Genomic DNA, 26,766 nt, shown 5'->3' on the forward strand with positions numbered 1-26,766 from the left:
ACGGGAGTTTGGGGACTGTAAAATGTCAAAATTCTCAAGCTCGCTCGCTTTGCTCGCTCGCATTGAATCGTTATGCCATTCTCCTAATGTTGCTGCCAATAATTGCCAGCAGTTGCGCCCGATGCGCCCCCATTTATTTCAAAGCGAAATATGTAGCTACGAATAAAACTCCAGTTTTGGAACTGTAGAATATCAAAATTTTGACTTCGCTCGCTCGCATTTTATTGTTATGCCATTCACCTTATGTTGCTGACAGTTGAATTTGTCGATCGTTTCACACCGTCATTCCATATTCCATGTAAGGAAAACTTACAATGTTCTTCAATGACTGCGTCGTTGAATGTATCACATTCCGTAATGTATTGTAGTCCCATTTTTGCTCACGCACACACGCACAAGCATACAGACCGTTAAAATTACTTTATGGTTCCCCCCATGTTTCGACCCACCGTACGCCACTTTACATATATATATATATATATATATATATATATATATATACATGTATATATATAATAGATTTGTGTGCGTGTGCGTGTGTATGTGTATATTGTGTAACATATGCATGGTCTAATCTTGAGCCCCCTCCAATGTTTGCCCCCCCCCCCCCCCCAATCCAAAACTGCTTCCGGCGCGCCTGTGTGTGTGTGTTGAACCTGATTAGAGCTTTTAGTCGCTTTGACATTATGAAAGGGTGGTCAGTCTTAAAGACTATCATTGCATATGTTTATTTCGAGAATCCCTGCAATATGGAACATGTCATGGAAGAGAATGCAATAATGTATTGTAATATCTGTCTATCAAATATTTCATTTCAATTCATTTTATTTTCATACTTCTCATTTATGAACATTACAACAGAAATAATGATACAAGTTCTTTTACCTTGTAAACAATGTGCAGAAAACAAACGATATACATGGTGATAACACAGCAATTGTAATGATGACTGGTCAAAATCGAAATGAGGTTGAACAAAGAGAAGTATGACGGGAACTACATGAAAGCTAGCTTGTTTGGCTGTAAGGAAAAGCCTACTTTTATTTGGTATATGCATTATAAACTATACAGATTTCTTTTGTTCAACCCGATTTTTGGAAAGAAATTAATTCTGCCTAAACCTCTTTGAATAACATTTGCGGATTTACATTCTTATTGAAATTGACGTTGAAGAAAGGAAATGATACAGTGATTCTTTGATTTCTTTTTTAGTCGACAAACCCCATCGCTGAGGAATGATTTGATGCATTTTCTAAACTTTTGCTTGGATTCCCTTTCTCTTGTAGTGCGAGACGTGACGAAACGTGAAGTGCAGTATGTTCTTGAGCTGCTGAAGAAGGGAAAATAAATGATGAACACAACAATGATGAAGGCAATGACTAAAATAAAATCGGCAAAGGCCTTGAGGTCATAATGAAATGAAGTGTAATGGTTGTGTTTGTTATTGTTTCTTTTTCTTCGTAATTTTGATAAAATTACTATGGTAGCGTCAATGTCTTCTTTGTCGTCTTACTACCTTGCTTGAAAACTTTCCCGATGTTCCAACAAAACTGCTCACCAAACCCCCGATTTTCAATCCTGAGAATGCAAAATGCTCTCCGTGTGTTAGTGTGTTTGTGTGTGTGTGTTAGTGTGTGTGTGTGTGTGTGTTTGGGGGGGGGGGGAGGAGGAGGAGGAGGGGTTACATTCTCTCCTCCAAAACACCCGCTCGTTCACTGGCCATAGATGTTAGATTTTTTTTTTTACTCATTTATACTTTATTAATGAATATCGTCCATAACACATGTCTAAGCAGTCGAGACCATCACACTGGACGTCCAGACCATCTATGTATGTTATATTTAGCTACTACTCCCCTGTATCTCTATTAGTTACATAATCGAAGAAAAACAATTCTTTGAAATGTTCCACAGTACCCAATACTTTTCCCGTCCTGAAGATGTAGTTTTGTTTTGTCTATGATAATTGGACATGTCGGTATTAACATGATAAACAACTCATATAACTACACCAGCTCTTTATTTACTTATTTTTTTTTTAGAAGGAAACATAGCTGCATATCATAATAGTTTATCAATACTGTTATCATATGGCAACCACGTATTGGATCATAATAATGTGTTCACAGTCAAATGGAAAAATAAAAACCCACCACATATGACTTGATGTACATCTAATTTTGAATTTTGAGAAGTAAACATATGCTTATGTGTTGTTTGAAGGTTTGCATGGTGAAGTACATGAGAAGAAAATATTTGCGGTGACACCATGTGTATGTAGTCCTTAACCGGATCGTTGTTTGGCAGAAGAGCCTAGAAAGAGGATAATTGAAGAGGGAATCGACATATGGGGGTTGTAAGGGGGCAAAAAGTGAAGAGTGGAGGACAGTAATGGGCTAGAAGTTGAAGTTGCATTAGTGGAGACGGCAGAGAAAGGAACAGAGAGAGTGGTAAGGAAGAATAGAGTGAGAATCAAGTAAGATGTTCGGACATCTGTAGAAGGGGAAAGATGAAATAGAAGGGAAGAAGAAGAGGGAGGAGTTGAATGTTGGAGAATCATGGAGATAAGAGAGAGAAGTGAAGATTCATGAAACCAAGAGAAGAACGAAATCGGCGAACAGTGTGGACTATGGAATGCGGAATCAATGGAGAAAGGACGAATAATCCCGTGAAGGAAGGTAATTAGTAGAGGAGATGAGACTATGTTGAGAGAAGGGAAAGAGAGAGAAAGAGAGGGGGAGAAAACAAAAAAAAAGAAGAAAAAGAACAAATTGAAATTCAAGAAGTAAAGGAGAGGGAGCTTGGGTGGATCCTAGAAATAAATGCTGCAGAGGAGAGAAAAAAAAATGGAGAGGAAAATTGATGACAGTTAAATCCAGAAAAGGTTCTTGTAGGAGAAATGCCAAAAATGAGAGATTGAAAAAAGGTTAAAGTGTAGACCTGAGGGGAGAAGGCAAGAGAAATAACTTGTGGAGAAAACTGTAAATTAATACAAATGGTAGATGTGTAGATTATGTGACCGTGCACCACAAAACAAACAAAAAACCGCACCCCTTGATTTTACGTAAGGACTCAAAACAGCTGAAATGGGTCACCCAAATCAATCTTGAGTGTTTTTCATATTTTCTGAAAGAGCTATCTTTCTTCTACAATATTCTTTAGTTTGGGATCATGACACGAATGGGAAAGTGTGTTTTCAGCATTTTTTTTACAACCCCTTTTTGGGGGAGAGTATAAGAATGATCAGGTATGTATTAGATACCCTTTTCATTTCTTGAAATTGTTTGTAACCTCTTCACTTTCAAGTCTAATAACTTTTGAAATGATAATGCTACTGTGTTGTAAATTGGCATTAATCATGGATAGAATGTGTTAATAGAACATGCGTGATTTCAGCTTAATCTAATAATCCCTTCATTGTTGTTGCTCCGGTGGGTGACATCCTGTTTTTTGTCCTTTTCATTGTACAGCTAGCGCAGCTTGGTGAAAGATTAAGCGCTTGAATAGACCCTGTACTTCAGGGCCTCTTTTCTCAGTTCACACTTTTCCAGAGTGTGTGCTTTCTTTCTAGTATTTAGATTATACATCATTTTAAAGCTTAGAGTCTGCTCTTTCAGAAACTGCCCCTCCCTAAAAATCCATTTCTGGCGACGTTTTGTTGGTTTGGTGGTGCAGGGTTACATATATACACACATATATATATATATATATATATATATATATATATATATATAATATATATATATTTATGATACAGACCTGCAGTGCATGACAAAAGTTATAGCGCACGCAGAATATAACTATCCAGATGTAATGAATATATCTGAAAATACTTTTAAAGTTTAAAAAATAAGATGTGGTTACGTTATCTGTGAGAAGTCAACTGATATAGTTGAAACTTTTAATGAGCATTTCTCTTCAGTTGGTAAAAATTTAGGGCGGAATGTTCACCCGACGCATAAAACATTCAATGACTTCTTAGGTGCGTCTAACCCCAATCCAATATTTTTTCTTGTATCAACTCATAGAGAAGAAGTTTTCAAAATTGTATGTGATCTTCTTGATAAGAAAAATTCTGGTTTTGATGGTATTAATAACCGTTTACTGAAAAGTATTATTGTTTATGTCGTTGATCCCCTTGTCCACATTTTTAATCTATCTATCTCGGCTGATGTTGTACCCGACAATATGAAAATAGCTAAGGTTGTCCCAGTGTTTAAAAAGGGGGACAAAATTAAGTGATGTTGATAATCACAGGCCCATTTTTTTATTATCAAGTATGTCAACTGTTTTAGAAAGAATTAAATATGTTAGAACATCTAGATTTTGCCAAGCAAATCATATATCTACTGATTCATAATTTGGTTTTTCGTGAAAGCCATATCACATCACATGCTCTACTTTCGTTTGTAGAAAAAGCGACACATGCATTAGATAATGTTTTGTCATATGGTAGGTATCTTCCCGGACTTCTCCAAGGCCTTCCACACTATCAATCATGAAATACTACTCAGCAAATTATATCATTATGGAATTCGTGAGAAGGCCTTGGAGTGGTTCAGGAGCTACCTATCTAATAGAAAACAATTTGTGACTTTTAACAATATAAACTCTCAGATGTTAGATATAAATTATGGTGTTCCACAAGGTAGTTTATTAGGCCCACTGCTCTTTATGATTTATATTAATGAATTTCATAGATCTTCGAAATTATCGTTTATAATGTTTGCAGATGATTCCAATCTTTTTGTTCCGCCCACCCCACTCCATTTTTATTTTACCGTATTTAATTTATGAGATTTTAGTGTGGGGCAACACATCAATTCCTTTGAGAAAAAAAAATGTTATTGCAAAAAAAAAGTCGTTAAGAGTAATCTCTAATTTAAATCCGTGTGCTCACACTGATAATTTGTTTTGTGGTAATAAGTTATTAAAGATAAATGATTTATTTCAGTTGGGTCAATTTATGTTCAAATATGATAATTAAAGTTTACCACAAATATTTGATCAAATCTTTCGACGAAATGATGCTGTACACAATTATCCTCTCGACGTTCCGGTGAATATCATTTACCATTACTACGTACAATATCTCGCCCAATATACATTCGTTTTTACTGGCCCGAGGTTCTGGAACAGCTTTTATAATACTCTAAAAGATGCTCTGACTTTTTCTTCCTTCAAATCAAAACTGAAAACATCTTTTGTCATCCTCACGTAAACAAACAAACAAACAAACAAACAAGCAAATAGAAAATTGATTTTTTGGGTTATTTTCATGACAATGAATAAATAAATTAATGATGAGTATTTTTTTTGATAATTAAGAGTTTTGCTTTTAAGCCAAATTCGTATAGAATTTCAATTTCTTCCCCATGCCTTGATTACCTTTCCAGATAACTGAATGTAGACATTGTCTTCTTTTGTTTCCCTCCCTTTCTTTGTCATGCCTATCTATAGGTTTATTTTCTGTCTGTTCCGTCCCTGCTTTTGTTTTTGTCCTTGTCTTTTTTTATTTTCTGATTATTTCGCCTGACATCAGGATATCAAAATTTTATACATGGAGTCCCTGACGGATCGTGAGATGCCCTCACCTTCTAGAGTAATTCACAAATTTTACAAGCTATGCTTTTCTTGTGAATTCCTTTTTCCATGTAAAGTTGTAGATTAAGATTGTCATGCTTACTTGTTTATTTATTCAAACCAGAGTTGATATCATTATAATAATTGTATTCATGTTTTGTTGAAAATTACGTGATTCAAAGTTCCTTTTGATGTTATGTACTCATGTAAGCGTTAGGTTTATTACTTTGTATTACTTAATGTGAAAGTAAAATAATTTTGAATTGAAAAAAAAATGCAAATTTATTTTGTACTCCAGTCAAATGGGACAAGGAGTAGAAAAAAAAAATCCGCACACAGTTATGCATTGTATCCTTGTAACATTTGGTTAATATTTGCATGAATAATATAGTATAGTATAGTATAGTATAGAATAGTATAAGGTGTTGAAGTATTGCCACTAACGGTCATGACTGCGAAGACACAATGTAGCTTCCAAACTGTCTGCTCGTACTAATTTCCTTCCCAGAATATTAACGCCACCTAACGACAGTAGAAGCAGCAGGTTCAGCTGGATGGCCTTCGGAAAAGCAATCAAATCGTAACGAAAACAACATCAACGCTACATCGGCTGGTTACTGGAATGTAATACTCGAATGTATCATCTTCCAAAGTCATTAACGATCTTAAACACACATTTCGTTTAAATGAATAGTTTTGCCTAGAAATTAGCTCGCACACATATCATACGAATTTACCTTTATGACCTATAGCATAAGATCATCTTATGGATTTATGAAATATCAATCTCAAGGTATAGCTTTGACATTCCACTCTAATGTGTGTTATATCTTTGGTTGTTGTTATACCTTGCGCATTATAAAAACATTGCAACGACTTCATGGAAAACTTGTCAATGGAAGTGGAATAAGTGAATAAGCAAGTGAAATATTCGTAATCATTGCAACAATTATCGTCATGGGGGAAAAATTAAAGTTACGACATTGCAATGAAAGAAAAAATGAAGCATGAACTGATGAAGTTCCAATGAGTTGTGTCTGCCAAATCTTTGATATTACCAAGAAATGCCACATAGCAAACGAATATTCGAACTACAGATAGCAAAAACTTTAAAATCATTATTCCATATTGATCATACAGACTCTCTGTCGTCTTTTGGTTGAAGACTTGTTCGGCTTAAAGAGAACATTTTTTTCTTTTTTGATTCAATGTACCTTAAACTAACAACCACATCTGTCGGATTTTGCGTGTGTGTGTGTTTGTTGTTGTCGTTGTTGAAAGTCAGTCAACAATGTAATAGTAAATGAAATAGTGCTTTGTTGACCATAATATGTTGAAGTACCAAAATATGATGTAATTATAGTTTTCGAAAAGCCGTAAAATAGTCCTCTTATTCCTTTTTATGTGACAAAAAGGTATCCAAACAATAGATATATCAGGTCTGATAGAAATGATTAAAAATAGCGATTTCCTAAGATTTTTCTTTCATTTCATATGATATGGAATCATTTACACTACCAATTAAGCTTTGCTTTTGAAGATGGTCCCTGCATTTCCAATTTCAAATAATATTGTATACATTAAAGTAATTTTAGTCTAATTTGAAATGTTCCTTATCGCACAATTTACATTCAGGGTGGTGAGTTGGCTCAGTCGGTAGCGCGTCTGCCTCACAATCCTAAGGAGCCGGGTTCGAACCCGAGTCTGGACTGAGCAATGTTGTGTGTAATCATACCGTCCCCTCTGGCAAGAGGTACAGTAAAACACTCTGTCCCTCGGAAAGGACACGGAGGTCCCGTGTATGAGAGAGTCACAACTCATGCGCGTAAAAGATCCCGCTTCATTCATTCATCGCAAAGAGCAGGGTGTTTGTTATAACCCGGTGAAGTGGTCCTGCCTCACATCTGACTGGACCCCATGGAAGACCAGCATTGCACAGCTGAATATGGGCTATCCAGCCATCGTCCCAGATGTAAAAATGAACAAACATTCAATTTGGCATTGTTGAATATTTTTCTCCCCATATTTTCTTTAAACTATCGTACCTCACAATGTGTAACAATTCATACGTTTTATGACATATTATTGTCTAACCTTGTTATACATTGTAATGATAACGGAATGCAGAAATCAACTAAACATGAATTGAATTGAACTGAAAGGTATAATGGAATTGAGTATGAAAAAAAAATGGAATTTCGAAGCTGCTCTACGGACAACAATGTGTTCCATTTGGCAGTTTACAGCGGATTTATTATGGCACTGAAAATCTGCGGGCTGTTTAAAGAATTTGTTAACATCAATAATACACTGTTAAAACATCCGGGTCAGAACTGACCCAGAAAGGGTCCGTTGGGGTCACATCCCATTCCGGGTCAGATATGACAAGGAATGGGGTCAGATATGACCCCATTCAGAGTGATGAATTGGGTCAGGGTGACCCTATTTCGGGTTTTCATGATAAAATTCCAAGTCACTTTTGACCCGGAGTGACCCCAAAGGACCCGGTTTCGGGTCAGTTCTGACCTGGATTTTTGTAGAGTGTAATGATGATAATACGGTATTCCCTTATAATTCTCTGTAACTCTTCAATCTTGACCTTTTTCGCTCTAAGACTCCGTTTACAGTGCAGGGCTGGGCCGAGCCGCGGCCCAGTCCAGCCTCAATTGCGAGGCCGAGCCCCGCAATTTTGTCCGTTTACACTGCCGGGCTCGGCCGCGCTTTTAATTCAAACCTTTCAATATTTTGTCGTAGTGGCGCTCTGCTTGTAAACAAACGCAATTTGGTATAGTCTGGTTTTCAGACCCTTTGTCAACTGGATTCCGTGGCGACGAAGTCGCCGTTCGGGCAAAAAACTTTGCCGAAGGAAAAATCCTTTGCAGGACAAAACCACCTTAAACTATACTAGTTTTCGACGTTGAGGGGGTTAATATCCTGAATAACGAAATAGTACGAGCAGAGGGTTTGGAAGCCAGACTAAAATTGGGCCGCATTTGGCCCAGTTTGCGCTTACACTGAGAAAGGGCCGGGCTCGCCCGAGACCACCTCCAGAGCGTGGCCAAATGCGCGGCCAATTTTGGCCCCGCATTTGGCCGTTGCGCGTTTAAACTGAAATGAAGGCGGGCTCGACCGCGGCCGAGCCGCGGCCGAGCTTCGCACTGTAAACGGGGTCCAGCCTTTGGCACTCTCTCTTTCTCCATCTGGAAGCAATATGATGTTGTTTCGCATCATGCAGAGCGCCCTCAGAGTCCGTACGGTATGCAACCTCCACTCCAGGGCTCACACCCGTAAATACAATGGAATGTCCCAGACCCCTTCACAAATTCGTACCAAAGATACCAAAATGAATGAAGGAAATCATGGATTAAAAATCTATAATGTAGTTTGGCAAAAAAATGAATAGCTGTATAGATATTGAGTATGAATTCCTCTACAAACAGCATTTTGGTTGGAAGATGAAAGCTTTTCTGATGGAATTTGAGGGGACTATATTTCATTGGGTACGTGTACGGAAAATAGGAGATTTTTTGAGTGACAAGAACTCGTAATCTGGCTTTGCGGACCCCTGGCAGAATTTGGACTGAAGAATCCACCCTGAAAATTTGATGGATGAAAGGGTATACCTCACTTATCCAGGACAGTGAAGCTGAAACACCTCATTTCTCCTAGCTATTTTACATAATTTTTTGAGATTTGATTTTTAACACACATCCCTATGGGGAAATATTTATGGGTGTGAGCCCTCCAAAGCAATCTTGAGCTGGAGGCGAGGAACTCAGGAGCAAAGAGTATAGAAGCTACGCTAATGGGGCGTGCTCTCGCGATTTCGCGGGTGTAGTACGCCATGAATCCCCACATGGAGCCCAACGGCGGCCATTTTAGTAATAATACCGCGAGCTTCTTAACACGTGAGCCTATGGAGCGATCTGTACCTTCCTTTCATTTTCTTCACTTTAATGAGGCACAGAGCGGTAGAATTGTGTTTCAGACCTCAAAATATCACAAGAAGTATATTTTCTATCGATGCGTTAAAAAAATTGAAGTAATGTCATTACTTTTCAATCTGTGGTGCCTCAAAGTTTGTGTTTGAGCTGACAAACGTCGTCTATCTCTTTTGCTCTCCCTCCCGAAACATAGTTTGTGCTACTTAAGCTCAAACTTTGTGGGACTGCAGATTGGAAAATAAATGACATTAAATTTTCTTCAAATGCATTTCGGGATTAGACAGGAATGATACTTCTGTATGACAAACCGAGATCCTAAGTTCATCTCTAAATAAGAACTCTGTCTCTTTGTTTCAGAGCTGCGTACCTTCAGGTGCTATAGCCAACAATTAACACGGTATCTGCAGGTTGAAAGAGAAGGGCAGATGCACTGATGAGATATGTAATCCTCTATCTCCCCCCAAGTCTTTGGCGCGAAGAAAATGTCAAGAGTCCAAAACGTGACAAAGACTGATCCAGTAATACCGTGGTGTAGTAATAATAACGCTGGGAATAGGTCCATAAAGTTCCGTAGGCAAAAGAGTAAAATCCATAATACGAAACGCGAAAACAAACCAAAGTTAGAACAATGTTCAGAATCCAAAACTGCTGGTAAGCACAACTATAACGCAGGAACACAACAACAATTTCAAGGGAACTGCATGGCTGAAATCACATGGAGTAATCCGAGTGCCAAGCAGGCTGTCTGGTGCGACGGGCAGAGCGTCGGGGTGCAGCAGGGGTGCCAGGCGAGGGGGAAGCGACGAGTGCAGGAGCTGGAACCGGGTCAGGAGGTGTGGGAGGTGTCTCGCGTGGCGTCCCTGGGCAGTCAGCAGTAGGGGGGGGGGGATGGCCGTATGGAGATGACGCCGTCTAGGAGAAGCATCACTGGCTGTCATCTGAAGTGGAGGATCACTGGGAACTGGTTCAGGGTTGCAGTGGGGAACATCAGCAGCGCCGGTTGGGTGTGGTGAGGGTGGTACGCATCTCGCAAGGTTGGAGAGGGGTATGGGTGCTGGCCGGCGAGGAGCAGAGATGTCGACCTCCATAGTCGGTGGGGGTGGGCGCTGTTGAACAGGGACATACTTCCGAAGAAATTTCCTGTTACGGAGGGTGACCCTCCCAGAACCGTCAACTACAGTCCCGGTCCTGTCCCACTTAAGTGGATGTGGTCCTGTCTGATTCTGAATCCGGACATGGTCTCCAACAGCAAGGGGGAGGAGTCGTTTGGTATGCTCAGCCCAACGTTCCACATCTCTCATGTGGCGGGTGCGAAGTGCCTCTTCCCGAGCTACCAGGGTTTCACGCCATGTCTGGTGCGGTAAGTATTTGCCAGGAGCAACAGGGATGAAGTCTTGGATGGCATGGCCAAAGACACACATAGCCGGAGACAACTTGGTGTCCCTATCGGGCGTGTTTCGGTACTGTAGCATGGCACGTTGGAAGGCATCAGTGTCCAGGGCACCTGTGGGGCTGGTGTTGGACATGATAAGGCGCTTCACAGATTTGACAGCTACCTCAGCCCGACAGTTGCTATATGGATATGCGACAGAAGAAAGTCTGTGATGAACACCCCAGTCCTTGAGGAAGCAGCGCGTGGTAACTGCCGTGAATTCAGGTCCACCATCTGATGCTAATTCGTCTGGAATCCCAAAGGTGGCGAATGTCCGTCGCAGGCAAGAAATGAGTCCAGGTGCTCCCTGAGTGGATCGCTCAACGATTGGCCAATTGGAGTAGCGGTCTACAATGACCAAGTAGTTGCAGCCTCTGTAGTGAAAGTAGTCTGCGCAGACACATTGGAAGGGGTAGGCCGGAGACAGCAGAGGAGTTGGTGGTGCACTCGGGTTGGAGGGTGCAATCCTGTTGCATTGGTGACACTGTGCACGGAGGGCCGCGATGGCTGGAGTGATCCCAGGCCAAAAGACGGAGGACTCCGCTCTGGCAGTCATGGAGGTGACACCTTGGTGTGCAGCATGCAGATGAGCCAGGACTTCCTCCCGGAGAGATGGTGGAATGACAATGCGATCCTTGTAGAGGATGATACCATCAACTGCAGAAAGTGCGTCACGGAAAGGGAAGTATTCCCGGATAGTTGTGGGGAGCTCATGACGAAATTCCGGCATGCCAGCTTCGATAGCATTGAGGAGCGCCTGCATGTTGTCATCACTGGCTGTGGCAGTACGGACCCTGTCCCACGTGACTGACTTCAAGTGGAGGGATTCCAGGGCACATGTGACAGAGGAGAGCATGCAAACCTCGACAGAGTTGTCGTGGGGGGTCATGGTGCGGAGACCCGTCATGAGGGTTGCGGAATGCAGGAACGTGGCGGGGGTCAATGCGATCGTGGCAATGTCATCAGGCAGGTGCAGTTTTTCAGGTTCACCAGTTGGGTGGCGAGAAAGACAGTCTGTGGCACGGTGCCTGACGCCGGGAATATGAACCATGCGGAACCTGTAGCGCAGGGTTTTCTCATTCAAATTCCTCAGGCGGGGATTTGGGATGTCCTGAAGGGCATGGTCTGCGAAGATCTTGAGGAGGGGTTTATGATCAACCGCTATGATGAGGTCCTCACAGCCCAAGACAAAATATCTCGCCTTGTCCAGGGCGTCAGCGACAGCAAGGGCTTCGCCTTCCACTGGAGCATAGCGTGTCTCAGCGGCATGAGTGAACCTGCTGCCGACGAGGGTGATCTTCCAGCCCGAATTGCAGCAGAAGGGTTCAACGTCATTGCAGCTGCAGTGTTTTTGCAGGAGCCAGAAGCCAATGCCATCCTTGGACCAGTCCGTGGCAAGACAGGTGAGTTTGCTTGGGTCAAAAATGCGCACACCTTCTTCAATCTCACTGGCAATAGCAGCTTTGGACTCGTCGAATGCTCTCTGGAGGGCTGCAGTCCACACGAAGGGTGTTTTAGGCTTCAACAGTTCACGGAATGGTAGCATCTTCTCAGCCATACTGAAGGCGTAGGACACTTGATTGACGAGACCAAACCAGGAGCGCACGTCCGTGATGTCAGTAGGCGTAGGGAAGTCAAGGATTGCCTGTAAGTACTTCTGGCATGGGCGAACACTGTCTGGAGTAATCTCAAATCCAGCGAATTCCACGACATCTGCGCCAAACGTGAACTTCTTGGGATTGAGGGTGATCCCATTGCGGCCGCAGATATCCAGCCATTCGACAGCCTGGAAGAAACTGTCCCGCAGCGTGTCAGCCCACAGGAGGACGTCGTCGACACATTTCGTCCTGTTGTGGATGCTGGAGACAATCTCATCATACCGCCTGGTGTATCCGTCTCCAGAGGCAATATACCCTTGAGGGGCTGTCTTGTAGCGGTACCTGCCCCACGGAGTAATGAAGGTGGTGAGGTGTCGGTCCTCGGGACATAAGGGGACACTGTGATAACCGTTCCATGCATCAAGTACGGTCTTTTTCTTGCCATGAGGAACGGATCGTGCCTGGATGAAGGGCGATGGTGTGTGATGTGTTTCACGGGTAGCGTGTGCGTTGAGAGCCTGGAGGTCAACTGTTCGACGTGGTTTAATATCCTTCTTAGCACACACCACCATCCTGTGGCACCAGGTAACGGGCTCTCCAATGGGGACGGGTTCCAGTACACCCAACTGTACATCGTGATCTAAGCCAGCCTTGACGGCATCCCGCCAATTGAGCGGGACTGGCACAGGCGTGTGATGGGCGACTGGCTCCGCATCTGGGTCCACCATCAATTTCATAGGGGGGCTGTCCATGAGCGGCAGGGGTTGATGCTCGCACGTGTTGAATGTGCTGGACTGGTAATAGTCAAAAAGATATTGTTGGAGCTTCACCCGGTTTGCCGCAGTTGCAGGGAATGGCAGTTCGGTAGGAGGCGGTGGGGGCAGTTGGCGTCGAGGGGAGGTACAGGCGATCTTTTCGGGGGCCTCCTTAAGGGTGGCGGCCTTGTCCAATTGGGGTGCACCTGGCGCCATGCCAAGAGTGGGGAAGCTGTCAGGGATGATCCCCAAATCGATGCAGGCCTCTTTGCTGAGGAAGAGCTTGTCAGGACTGTCTGTGATGTAAGTCAGTTGCCGAGACTCGACGACGTGGCCAAGGGGATTCCTGCCCGATAGGCGTAGAGGAACAGCACCAAGGATCGCAATGCCACCATTAGTTGCAGTGTGCATCTCCATGGTAACTGGGATGAGATCTTGCTGGCGTAGCCCGAGGCGGTGGAGGACCTTCAGACCGGCGAGGCAGCTCTGGCACCCAGTGTCCGCCATGGCTGGGATGGCACTGGTTTGCGAGGGGGATGAGAGGTTAAAGCCGAGAGCTTGGTAGTCCCCTGGGACAGCCTGCACGGTCACGTTGAGGTAAGGTTGAGGTTTCGATCTCTTCCTGTGCCATGCTTTGGAAATGTCGTCATATACATGGTGGTCAATGGGGAGGCCGGGTGGGTGTCCAACATCGCGAATGGTGCACAGGGCGTCAAAGATGGCCCCTTCCTGCTCGCCCATAGAGGGCGACTGTGGGACCTTTGGCTTGCCTTTGCTGCGGCAGACATCCTCGACATGATGAAACTTGTCGCAGTGTCCGCATTTATGTCCGTATGCTGGGCACTGCGACTTGCGGACTCGAGTGGGAGCGCTCCGTCCGTGCCCCTTCTTTCCGCAGTAGGCGCATAGTTCTTGCCGTTCCTTGGGATGTGCCTGCTTTGCTTTCCTATAGGAACTGCTGGCTGCTTCCACCGTGTGCGAGTCAAGGAGTGAGGAGGCGGAGCGTTTACCAGCCTCTTTCGCCTCAATGAACTGGAAGACTTCTTCTAGGCCCATATCTTGTTTTTTGTCGCCTAGGAGATCGAGTTGGATTTCAGAGTCGGCGATTCCCCTGGTTAGCACATCCCGCATAATTGTGTCAGTGTAATTAACATCTGCACCACAGGAGGGGCAGGCTATGATGAATTTGCAGATGTCTGCCTGACCTCGTAGGCGAGCTCCGAAGCTGCGAACTGTCTCGTCTCTATCTTGACGCATGTTGTGGAGCGTTACACGGGCGACCATGGTGTTCTCCTCACGAACCGCAAGCTTCTTGATGGCTGCCAGCACCTCGTCCTCAGTTTTGTTGGTGAGGCTGCCACCAGCGGCTCTTGTGAGGTCCTTCCGGAGGGGTTCATCGCAACATTCAAGGAGCTGTACGACCCTGTCTTTCCCTGTGATCTTGGTGGCATCCACATAGTCGGACCACCTTGACGTGAAGTAGTTCCATTCGTCGCTGGTACCAGCGGCAGCAACCGTTGGCCTCTTAACCTTCTCTACCTTGGCAACTTGTCCAGAGGTGTGAATGGCAGTGAGGAGGGCAGCTACGATGGCGGCGTCAAGGTCTGGTGTGGTGTAGTCACAGTTGGGTATGGGGCAGCTAACCGCAGGCATGTTGGGGAGTTGATCGAATTAAGTTCACAATACCGTGTTCATAAATAAGAACTCTGTCTCTTTGTTTCAGAGCTGCGTACCTTCAGGTGCTATAGCCAACAATGAACACGGTATCTGCAGGTTGAAAGAGAAGGGCAGATGCACTGATGAGTAATGTAATCCTCTAATCTCTTCCCCTGTGTGCCCCCTAAAAAGGGGGAAAAATGAAAGGGAGACAGAAATACGAGGGCCTAGTGATACGGCACGCTGATTATGATAGCGTAGATATACGCCCTCTATCGGTCTGTTACTTTTAATGGCGCAATGGCGCCCGTATTTCGCCCATGAGCGTACTACGCGAAATCGCGGGAGTTAGCCCTCTTAGCGTAGCTTCTATACTCTTTGCTCAGGAGTTTGACAGATTTCCCGGTCAATTTTCAAATTTCTCCGAACACTTTAAAAGAAACCTGTTCTGACATTTTTTACTTGTCTGATAATTCTAATCTACATTTTTTGATGCCTACAACTGGAAAGAGAGGATTCTAAAACCCAGGATAAGCCTGTAATGATTTTTTGAAAAAAATGAAAACGAGCAAGCCAAGGAACGATCCACACAATTTGGCATACGTCACAGGTGCCAACCTCCGACTTTAGCAAAACGAACTACACATGTCAATTTACTGATGAAATCTCACACGAAATACTGCAAAAACTGTTATTTAGTAAAATTGCAATATGGAGCTGAAATAAACATGTTAAGCAATATTTATTAATTTTTAGAAGGAATCTCTTCAAAAGATTTTTATTTAGATAAAATTCGTGGAGAATATTCCAGATATGCAAAATGAAATTGGCATCATTGTCCGAACGTGCTGCCCATAGAAAACTGTGTGTAAGTAACGTTGCACTAACTATGCATTGATGATAAGCGATAATGGTTCGACATCACAGTTCAAACTATCTAACGAAGATGAGGACTGAGTGATTCTTAAAATCTAAATCCAAAAAATAGTCAACGGCAATCACGGTTTACGCCTAGTTAGAAGAAAACAGCACCCAGTACATATAAACTCTAGCCTAGAACTAGGACTAGGACAAGTGAGCAGTCAAGGACCGAGAAGATTCTACTCGCCGCCCCGTCGACAGCTGTACTGTCACAGCGCTAATAATAGGCACAGCGTAAACGTTTCGTATGCAATACATACCCCTGCTGCCAGAACTTGAAGAAAGTCCAGACGAAAGTCCAGACTCCAAGGTCTAGCGTTGCCGCTAGATCTAGGCCCTTGTCCAGCAGGCCCTGTTGTTTCTGTGCTGAATTTTGCAGGTAAGGTATCTGCTTTATGGATTTTCAATGTTTTTGTAGTCGAGATAAATCACATGGTGGTCGTATTAACACCATGGACTAACTTAGATCTAGTTTTAGTAGGACCCATCTTACCTCGGAAGAGTGGCCTGACCACGTAGATACAAACAGTGCCGCCGCTTCGCGATCCAAGCGCTGGTGTAACGCTAGGCATAGTGCTAGAGTACTTCCGTATCCATGTAGATATCTCAAAATTCACTTAACCAAATTGCACCAAAATCACAAGAAATATTTTATGACTCGTGTCCACTTGCTCACGCTAATTGGAACCAAATCGCAAGTCGGGAAGCATAAGTGAAGTTGTTGACTTTCCTGTCGTCGCTAAAAACAATCTGCTCTGTAGGACTAAACAAGAGTGATCGCGGCGTAGTAGCCCTACGGCCTGCGCACGCACAGACTGAAGTTAGCCACCTAATATCATGAGACAAATCTTTCAAGTAATCGGGAGCAAAAATCAATTTAAAAATTTTTTGAGCTCAGTTGAATGAAAAATAAAGTTCGTAAATCACACAAATCGCCAAAATCATGACATTTTTTAGTTTAGTTCCCGCGTAAATTCCCCGTTCGCAAAGTACTAGTCGGCTAACTTCAGCTCTAGATTGTGCATGTCGTGTTTACCAAGATCTCTCGCGAAGAGTGAGTTTTTTTAACTTGAAAGTCGGCGTCAATATTAATACTTCTCGATTACCGATTTCGTTCAAATATAATACAGTATTTTAAAATATGCTTAGAAGTATATCCTGTAATTTTGGTGCGATTTGGTTCAGCGAAATTTGAGACAGCTGCATGGATAGGACAGTACACAAGTGCCGCCTGCTAGCTAAATTGGGCCTAAGCGTCGTCTGCTACTCGGCACGATTTAACGCACGCGTATGCGGGGGCTTGTAATCAGAGATATATTTGGCACCTGTGACATCACAACATCCGGGCTCGTCAGCTCATTAGCATAATTCTCGCCAAAAAAGTTCCATTTTCAACACGAAGTTACGGGCTAAATCGTTATGAAATTTTGATTCTGTTTGCACCTCTGGGTGAACAACATATAAAAAAATAAAAAACCGGTACAATGCCCTTTTAAAGGGTGTGTACAGTTCTGGTCGAGGAGAGGATTTAGCTTTCAACGTTTTGCGAGATATTCAGAAACCACTCTATGAGATGTCAAAGAGCATGCAATTCTAAGGAGTATCAAAAGTTTATTTGATGGAAATCGGTTTTGAAATGGCTGAGATATCCAAAAACAGGGTGGAACAAAGAGATGCTAGTAAAAGACGTGGCCTGTCGCCTTTTATCATTATCACTTTTTTGGATGTCTCAAGTCTCATCAAATAAACGTTGAATCTTTCTAAAAATTACATGCTCTTTCATATCTTTATAAGAGGTTTCTCATTATCTCACTTAGGAATGTTCAACACATGAATCCCCATCTCAACGAGAACCGTGCAGTCCCTTTTACATTTGGAGCAATCAAATTCGCCCGAAATACGATTGCGGTAAACACAAAACCATAAATCATCTACCATTATTACGAATAATTCTTGCCCAAAACACATTCGTTTTTACTGCACCGAGGTTGTGGAACAGCCTTGACAACACTCTATAAGATACTCTGACTTTTCCTTCCTTTAAATAAAAACTGAAAAATATTTTTTGTCATTATCAAAAAAAAAACAAACAAACACATAAATAAAGATGATTTTTTTTGTCATCCTCAAAAATATAAACAAATACATAGATAAACATTTGGTTATACTTTCCTGAAAGTTTTCGCATCCCTGCAATTGCATTTTTATTTGATTTGAGAAGCAGAATAAATGCGAACGAAATGCTAGTAACTGTGCATGGTAACAGTTTTGACCATGCGTTTTCCCGAAATGAAAATATAAAAAAGGAAAAGAAAATGGCCCCAAATTTTGTCCCATGCAGACAGGGCACCAAGGGGGCGTCCCTGGTGTGAAATTTACGAACTTGAAACTGCATTCACCATTATACTTGATAACTCCAACTTAGCTTTATTACATCGTATTCTAAAAATGATTGAGAAAATGTTTCAATTCCGACGATTGGCGTGTACGTTTGTCTATGTACGCATGCTGGATCGAAATGTCTGTTGTGCCGATGCGGATACACTGTTTGCAATGATTCTACTTTGGATGAAAGAGCCAGCAAATCGACCTCCAAATAAAGAATGTTTCATGCTCATAAACCATTATAATGATTTCTTTAGGTTATTGCAGACATGTCTGATTTAATCGCGCATACACGAAAACGTTTTGCAATCAACATTAATTGGTGGCGCAAAAACGAAATGGGTGCTATTCGTTATTCCGAAGGTTCGCTATTCCAAAGGTTCGTTATTCCGAAGGGTCGTTAATCCGAAACACACAAATTCTCCATACCCAGAGGTTCGTTAATCCGAGAATGAAAAGAGGTTCGTTAATCCGAAAATGAAATTCGGAATAATGAACCTTCGGAATAACGAGCTGTAACCAACGAAATCACGGGCTCTGAAACGAAATATCTGGCTGTTTGAATTAACAGAAATGACCAATACATGTATAGGCAGGATACAACTATAATATCCTTTGAATCCTTATCGTTGCTTATACGAATTTGGTTTTCAGGAGATTGTAATTCACCTGTATTAAGGAGTACACACAAAGCAGATGACAGTGTGACATGATGAAATAATATACATTCTCGACATCTTCCCAATGAAATCAAACTCGCTGATCAAATTCTTTATTTAAAAGGGAAATGAACATCCGATGATATATCACGTGGTGAATTAAACTAAAACCGAGACAAAGATCAGATGGGCATATATGATTATGGTCACATGATGCATCGGCGTGGAGAAATGTATAGATTTGATTGTTCTTTTACCTGCAAAATAGATAATGATAATAATGTTATCATTATCTATTATTACAATATTACGCGATAAGTTAAGAAAAGACCAGCTCCTATAATTTTGTGTTTCATGAATACAATAACTTTGGCAAGGTGTGAAAACTCGATGCAAAGATTTTTTTTTTAATTATTGCTGCACTGTGTTTTTAATAAATTGTTGTAGGCCTAAAAAAATGATTTCATGTCATCATGTATTCAAATCTACGTGTATTCAAACGTTTCATTGTATTTATATTTTGTTGGAGATAATCAACAACATGAATTGGAACTTAAAAGATGACTAAACCTCTTTAGTCTCACTTTTCTTTTTCAAGAGGCGTCGTCGATTTACACCCAACTCAGTTTGGGTTTTTCTTGTTAGTGCGATATATTGGTATTGATATTGAAATTGATTCGTTCTCCCGTTGTAGGCCTATAGGCCTACGTACCAAGGCATATCATGTACTGCACATTTTACATTCATAAATATGAACTCATCTTGACCCAATCGTGAAGCCCTGTCATATTTGAATAAAAATGAAGGTGAAAAGAAAAAAAAAACCCCGAAAATAACTGACTTTTATATTTTCATGAATGGGTAATTTCTCGAACAGAACAGAAACCTTATGTGGGGGCTGGACGTGATGTCCTTCAAATATACCGGGACAATCCTTTATCGTTTCCTTGAGCAGCGTGTAGGCATTCTCTTCCTTCCTTCCTTCCTTCCATTTTTCCATCTATTCTGTCGAGTCGTGTCATGTTGCTGTGTGTCTCCTATTTTGTTCCGTCTTGTCTTAAATTATACTTGTGTTAAGCATATGCAAATAATAGAAGTATTTCATTAGATTTTTCTTGAGTGGCTCACAGTCTACAAGCTTGCTTTTTAGTGGACCTCTCAGTTCTTTTTTTTTCCCAACTGAAACATAACCTTATATTATTTTGCGTATACATACATATATATGTAACTTTATCATTGTATCATTTGATATCATTTGCAAGTTGTATGTATACGATTGTGATATGATTCCTAATTTATACTGTGTTACGTTCTGTTGGAAAAAGGAGAAGAATAAAATAAAAATGAAATGAATGAAATGAAATGAATATGAGATAGGTTCACCAAACATTATGCTATTATTTCATGCGTGAAATACAAAGAAGCACACAAGCCAAATAATACTACAGTCTTTCCCTAAATGACCCCATAAGCGGGAATTGAACTGAAAAACTTTCTCGGAGAAGATGTCAAGGCTGACGAGAAAAAAGGAAGAAATTGCTATAACTGTGCATTTCACTCATTTTTTTTTTCTTGTAGAAGTGATCATGCATTTCAAGGTATAAGACCAACAGAAGCTCAATAATGATTGAAATAACACATGAGCAATGCCAGCGTGCGGGATGGCACAGAATCTGAATTTGGATTTAGGATTGGATATGTTACTCAGCTGTTGCCGTTAGCTTGTGTTCTAGGTGTGTTAAAGTCACGAATGAGGACTAGACGTTTTCAAGTCACGAAAGTCATAATTTTTATAAAATGACCTCGATGAGTCTAATCTTACCCAAGCATTCACAACGTTTTAAACCCTCTCATTACGCAAACCCAGGCTAGAAACATACGATATTGTTCACGTTCGCATTTCGATTGATAAAGGGAAAAACAAATCAAAGTGAAAATATGAATTGCAAAACCACCCTCGCGTAAATACAATTAAACACCACACCGACTCAGCCTGCAAACTATACGCTAATGCATAATATGCATTAGCGTATAGTTTGCAGGCTGATGACGAAAATGTTACAAAACGGGAACACAACATGATTAATACATCATGCAACTTCTAAGGAATAATTCCGTGATTGGGGAAATCTCTGATATCTTACTTAAACGAATGTTTTTCAGGGAAACAAACATATTTAGCACACAAGCCAGACAAAATCGTCCATAGTTAAAACGGGAGAGAGAGAGAGAGAGAGAGAGAGAGAGAGAGAGAGATCGGTAGGCTTCTAATTCAATCATCTTTTGCCAATAGTCAACCAGTTAATAATGACCACGTGTTCGCTTCAAGTTGTCTGCTGTTCCCCTTTTGTCGAAAGTAACGTTGGCATTGTCTGTTCAAAATTTTGGCACATGCCCAAGCACATAAACTTTTCATACAAAGCTCACCTGCTCACATCAATGATTATAGGTTTGAAAGAGCGAAAAAAAAAGAGAGCGTAGTTCTCGGCCCTATTTCACAAATCGGTAGAAATATGACACGGTTTTACATCTCAGGTAACGATTTGTAATGTCATGATTTATCCATGTCATGGGGAAAGGCTATTCAAACAATACTGGAAAGATGAATATCACTGTGAAAATGTTCATTTTTTATAGTTTTCATATGATACCGAGCATAAACAGAGTCAACAGAGAAATTCATTGCAGGAGCGAAATACTGTTCAAGGACGTATACATGTCAGATAGAAAATGCATTGTTTGTTTGGATGTAAAAGGTCATGGACGATAATTCAGAGCAGAGTTTTCCCTTTGTAGATTCCCGAGGGTGCTGCAAAGCGATTCTTTGTCTGCTTGTCTAGTGGGGTGCCTATCAGTCGAAGTTTATCACGTGATTCTCATTGCCCAATGTAATGCTTCGTCTACTAGCGATGATTTATTCGTACATTATCTTCTTATATGTATGAAAATGACGCATTCTATCAACCCTGGATAAAACAATGAAAGTGATCACTACAATTCATGAGGGCCATATCTGCCATTTAGTTCATTCACCCATTCGTCGACAGGCGGTTCTCATTTATTTACCCCTGGGTCAAAGGGAACAGTATGACGCATCTATTCATAATCATAGAGACTTTCCAAGAGTTCAGAGCATCCTTCGCTTTTTGATTCTCCACACGACGCCCATCTAATGTTGTACTCAGCATGACTTGTTATACTACAGTAACCCTACAACTGTGACATTACAACTTATACTGAAATATATAAATTGTCAATTAGTGCACATAAGATTTATTTGTAAACATACTGTGAATTGATACGCAAACTGTCAATTGACGCACTGTCTCAAGCGAGTAAAACGATTCCAAAGAGTCAACTTCCGTGTAATTCCTTGTGCTGTAATTTGATAAAAGCTGAAATCGAAAGGTGCAATGATAGTGTTACGAATACATTGCAATACACTGACATACAATTATTGTGTAGACTATACCGATCTCGTAAGATTCAACACTTTGATAAGATTAAAAACGCAACTATTACACCCGCTACACATGTACTTCTTCAATCCCAACAATTTGAGGAGGCTAAGCCGCTAATGGTTACGGCCATGAGCCTTATCATCTTGAGACTCCGGGTTCGAGTTTATTGTGATCCGGCAATCCATCTTTTGCCAAGACACTGTATTTTCATTCCCAGTCCTTCGAAGCCGAATAACAGACGTAAGTCTTGTGTTTGCTGGTTTTAAATTCACCAAACTACTTTCTTAGTATCACAACCTAAGAAGAATAAAGTCCTAAATCCAGTTTAAACGCAAACTATGTCCAATTTGATTGCATTTATTCTGGATGCAAGGCGACATTAGTAAACTGCACAGCAATCTTTTGCCTTACGTTTTCTTTCCACACCAGCTGGCTTCTACAAATGGCGATATGACATTTCATTAATTTTCACGATACCATGCGTACTGAAGGAACCAATGAATGATTCATAGTCTTTAAATGCCAAAAAGCTCCAATATAATAAAATTCCAATTAACTTCACTGTATGAATGATGTCTTAGGGTAAGCTTTCTCAATGGTTTATATATAGCCGGCCGCCAATCCAGACACTGACAAAATTCAGTGGTTCATATTGTCCTTTGACGGCATGTCCCGAGTGGAGTAGGCCTAATATCATTATGATAAATAATTATGATCATATTTACCCATGATTCCCTCGTATCTTTAACACTACCATCCTAGCATCGACAGGTAGGCTGTACTCCTTTATAGGCCTATAACTTGGTAGTTTGGTTTCCAGACCCATTGCCAAGCAGTCACTTCCACAAAATGGACCCTCCGCGGCGACTCGTCGCCCCCGATATGCCCGATGAAGTTGTCGCCCCTTGCCGAAGTCATCTGCAGGACCAACCAGGTCAACCTGCTACTTCTTTCGTCGTTAGAGGGCGCCCATATTCAGGGAAGCAACAGGTAGTACAAAAGGGTGGGGATGCCAGATTGATAACTTGGTCTTGAAGGACATTGTGGGCAAAACATCTTTTTTTCAGTATCTTAATTCTCATTTTCTTTATGTAGTATGCATGATTTCCTATGATTTGTTTTTGAGTGTCTGTTTGTTTGATTTTTGTATTTAATTTTTTCTTTTTTTTTCTTTTTTGTTACTTTTTTTTTGAAAGTTTCCTATACTATGTATAAAATGTTGTATTTTGTAATTGTATGATTTTTTACTTCACGGACTCACAGAAGAACAGCCATTGGCTGAAGTGAGTGACCCGTGGTGAAATAAAATAAACTCAAACTCAAACTCAAACTCATTCAAGGATGAATACACCAGGTGGAATTCGAACCCAAACTCTGCTGTTTGAAAAGCCAGTCTCGTAACCACCGCTGTTTTACACCTTGTACGACTAAAATATGATTACAGTGGTCTCCTTACAAAAGGTTCAGATATCAGATATTGATAGATGAAATGAATGGCAGAAATGGAGTAAGAAAGTTTTAACTTGGAGAGAAAGTCATCCTAGGCGGCTTGGATGCCACTTTTAAAGGAGGTTTCACAGTCGGAGCCGGAGGCTTACTATAGTCATTTATGTGGTCATTGCACGGTCAATTGGTAGATGAAATCAGAAGAAAGTGGTTAAACGAAAGTTGAAGAGAAGAAGTACAGTACGGTGGGAGGGAGAAGTAGGGCAAAGTTTGGCGAGGACGGAACAAGACAATAAGAATGGTGAGGACCATTTTGAGTGCTAGGGTGCTAGGGATTAAGTCCGTCTTCAGTGTATGGAGGAATTTCTTACAGGCAGACCAGTTAATTCTATGTTGTCAAATCTTTGTCTTATCAAGATGTTTATCTTTGCTTGTTTATTTCTCTCTTTTTTTTCAAAAGACAGTCAACCATTTAAGTCATGTGACAAATAGTGTCCCTAAGCTTTAGTGTATTATCGTTTTGCTCTTGAAATATCCGGTGTTTTGCAGCTGCCAGTGTTTTTATTACGACAGTGACTCATATTTATATTTTGTTATATCATTTATAGTGACTGAAGTATTATTATTTTTCTTATTATTATTGTTTTTCTTCTTCTTCTTTTTCTTCTTCTTTTTTATTACATAAAATTTGGCAACCTTACATCATCATTCTGGTCTTATCTTCTATCCGTTCTCCGTTTCTTTTTCACAAACACTGATTACTCGGGGCTTACAGCCAAACAAGCTAGCTTTCATGTAGGTCCCGTCATACTTCTCTTTGATCAACCCCATTTCGATTTCGATTTTGACCAGTTATCATTACATGTAATTACTGTGTTATCACCATGTATATTGTTTGTTTTCTGCACATTGTTCACAAGGTAAAAGAACTTGTCTGGTTTCTGTTGTAATGTTCATAAATGAGAAGTATGAAAAAATAAATGAATTGAATTAGTGCACAAATTCACGCCAGCGACACTTCAGTGACGCCGTTGATGAATGTTTAGCAACTCATCGCTCTCAATTTTTAGTTAGAGACTCATAATCTACTTTCTCTTCGTTTCCTCTTTTCGTTGAAATTCGATGTAAGGGAAGAAAGAATTATCTTAAAAGCAAGATCCTTTATATGCACCGCTTTCGAAGTTTACAAGATATGTTTTCTGAATGACCCACCACGTATAGAGAAGCGGGCATTGCTTATGCATTATTTGAAAAAAAAAGAAACAACTGCCAGATGGTGGAAAATAAATATTTTTGAGACCAAAATACGAATGACAGTCACTGAGGTGTTAAATTAGGGGAGAGTAAATCTGTTCTTGCCAAAACGGGAAAAAGAATCAGGTGTTGTTTTCTTTCATTTTTTCTTAGTCTTTATGAACGTATATTCTCTAAATTGGACGAGCTCATCAAATGGTCTGAACGTTTTGAGAAAGTAACTATTATTATGACGAGTTTGCCGATCATTCATGTTTCTTTTCTTTTATTCTGGTTTACTGAGCTTTGCTATACGATGTGCATCTCAGGGTGATGAGAGAGAGCACTCGTCACTATGCATGGGTTCGATCCGGAGGCCTACACCCCCTGTCGTTACGTGTTCCTAATCTTGACGTTGATCAAGGCTAACAGAGTTTGATGCGGCTGACACAGAAACCCATTTTTAAACATGATCTTTCTGGTGCAGGTGAACAGTCATTAAACAGTCTTTTTTAAAAGTAAAGAACAATAATAACAACAACGTATTTAAAGTGAGATTCCTTGCTCGAAATTCACTTTGGACAGATTTCTTAAACATCTAACGAATGAATAGCAAAGTTAATGAAATTGTCACTTTAATGTGGTTTCATGAAAGAGGGAAATCTGTCACAATAATTAGGTTATCAAGCAAAGAAAGTAAGCTGAAGTTATCGCTTCAGAACTCGTCATTAATTTGTGCACGTGAACATAAACAAATGATTCTCTTTGTCAATGATTGAAATCTTAATAGCGTTGAAAATCTCTGATAAACTGCTGTGGGGATAGAAACTATTTCTTTTCCCCGTTGGCTTAATGAATTCATATAAAATGGGATTAATATTCAAGATGAGTGAGTAGAGAAAAGAGAAATTTTAAAAGTCCACAAAGTTCTTCTCTTTCGTCCAATTCCACTTTAACTGTCACTGACATGCACTATTTTGTCTTCCATTACTTTCCTCTCCCTTTGTGTGCTTTGAAGGCTGATTGCAACAGAAAACCCTGAGCTATAAAACTGTACACATGCACTGTCTAAAGTTCATGGCACAAAAGGGGTAATAAACTCAACTTGAACACGGGGTCGGGAGGATAATGGCTTAACATGCAGTACAAAAATCAAACAAGCAGGCAAGAAAATAAAAGATTAACTAATTTGTAGGATCAGGTACAGTCTGCGGAAGATCTGTTTCTTCGTACCTTAGGCGTTTAACTTAAAAAAAAAATTGAATTCGAGGCCAAAAGTCATTGTACTAAAGTGTGCTTCATGTTTATAGCGTTGCCAACATTTTGATCTCGCTACAAGCGATGTGGCTGTGGGCCTGTCAGGGGGTGTGCATGCACCTGGTTTAAAGTAACCCATTTTAAGCATATCTAATGAAGTGACGAGAAACGAGGAAATACGCAAGCATGCAAGCATGACAAACATGCGCACAAAACAAAACAAAACAACAGACAGTCAAAAACGTAACCGAATAAAATGTTTGGACAAAATTAATGATCAGTATTTGGGTCCCCAAAACATCTTAGTTTACGTAGGATTTACAATATATTTCGTTGACTGTGTAAACTTGTTTTACTTATTAAACAAATTTCCATAGTGACTGCTGAAACTTGAGTCCCATGATGTCCCTCTCACTTAGAAATGGTGAGTCGGTGCA

At 40.9% G+C, this 26,766-nt stretch overlaps 1 protein-coding gene across 1 annotated transcript in view; it reads right to left on the minus strand.

The window, feature by feature from the left end:
• Nucleotides 1-14,964, minus strand: part of LOC139736855 (uncharacterized) — a 43,568-nt gene extending 28,604 nt beyond the window's left edge. Inside the window, exon 1 of the mRNA XM_071647517.1 lies at nt 10,242-14,964. Within this exon, the coding sequence (XP_071503618.1) occupies nt 10,242-14,964 (4,723 nt within the window). The remainder of the gene's footprint in view (nt 1-10,241) is intronic.
• Between the last annotated feature and the right edge of the window lie 11,802 nt (nt 14,965-26,766).

The sequence above is a fragment of the Diadema antillarum genome, unplaced genomic scaffold, assembly GCF_040938485.1.
Source record: "Diadema antillarum isolate AM-2024a unplaced genomic scaffold, OU_Dant_1.0 seq00000667_RagTag, whole genome shotgun sequence".
NCBI lineage: Eukaryota > Metazoa > Echinodermata > Echinoidea > Diadematoida > Diadematidae > Diadema > Diadema antillarum.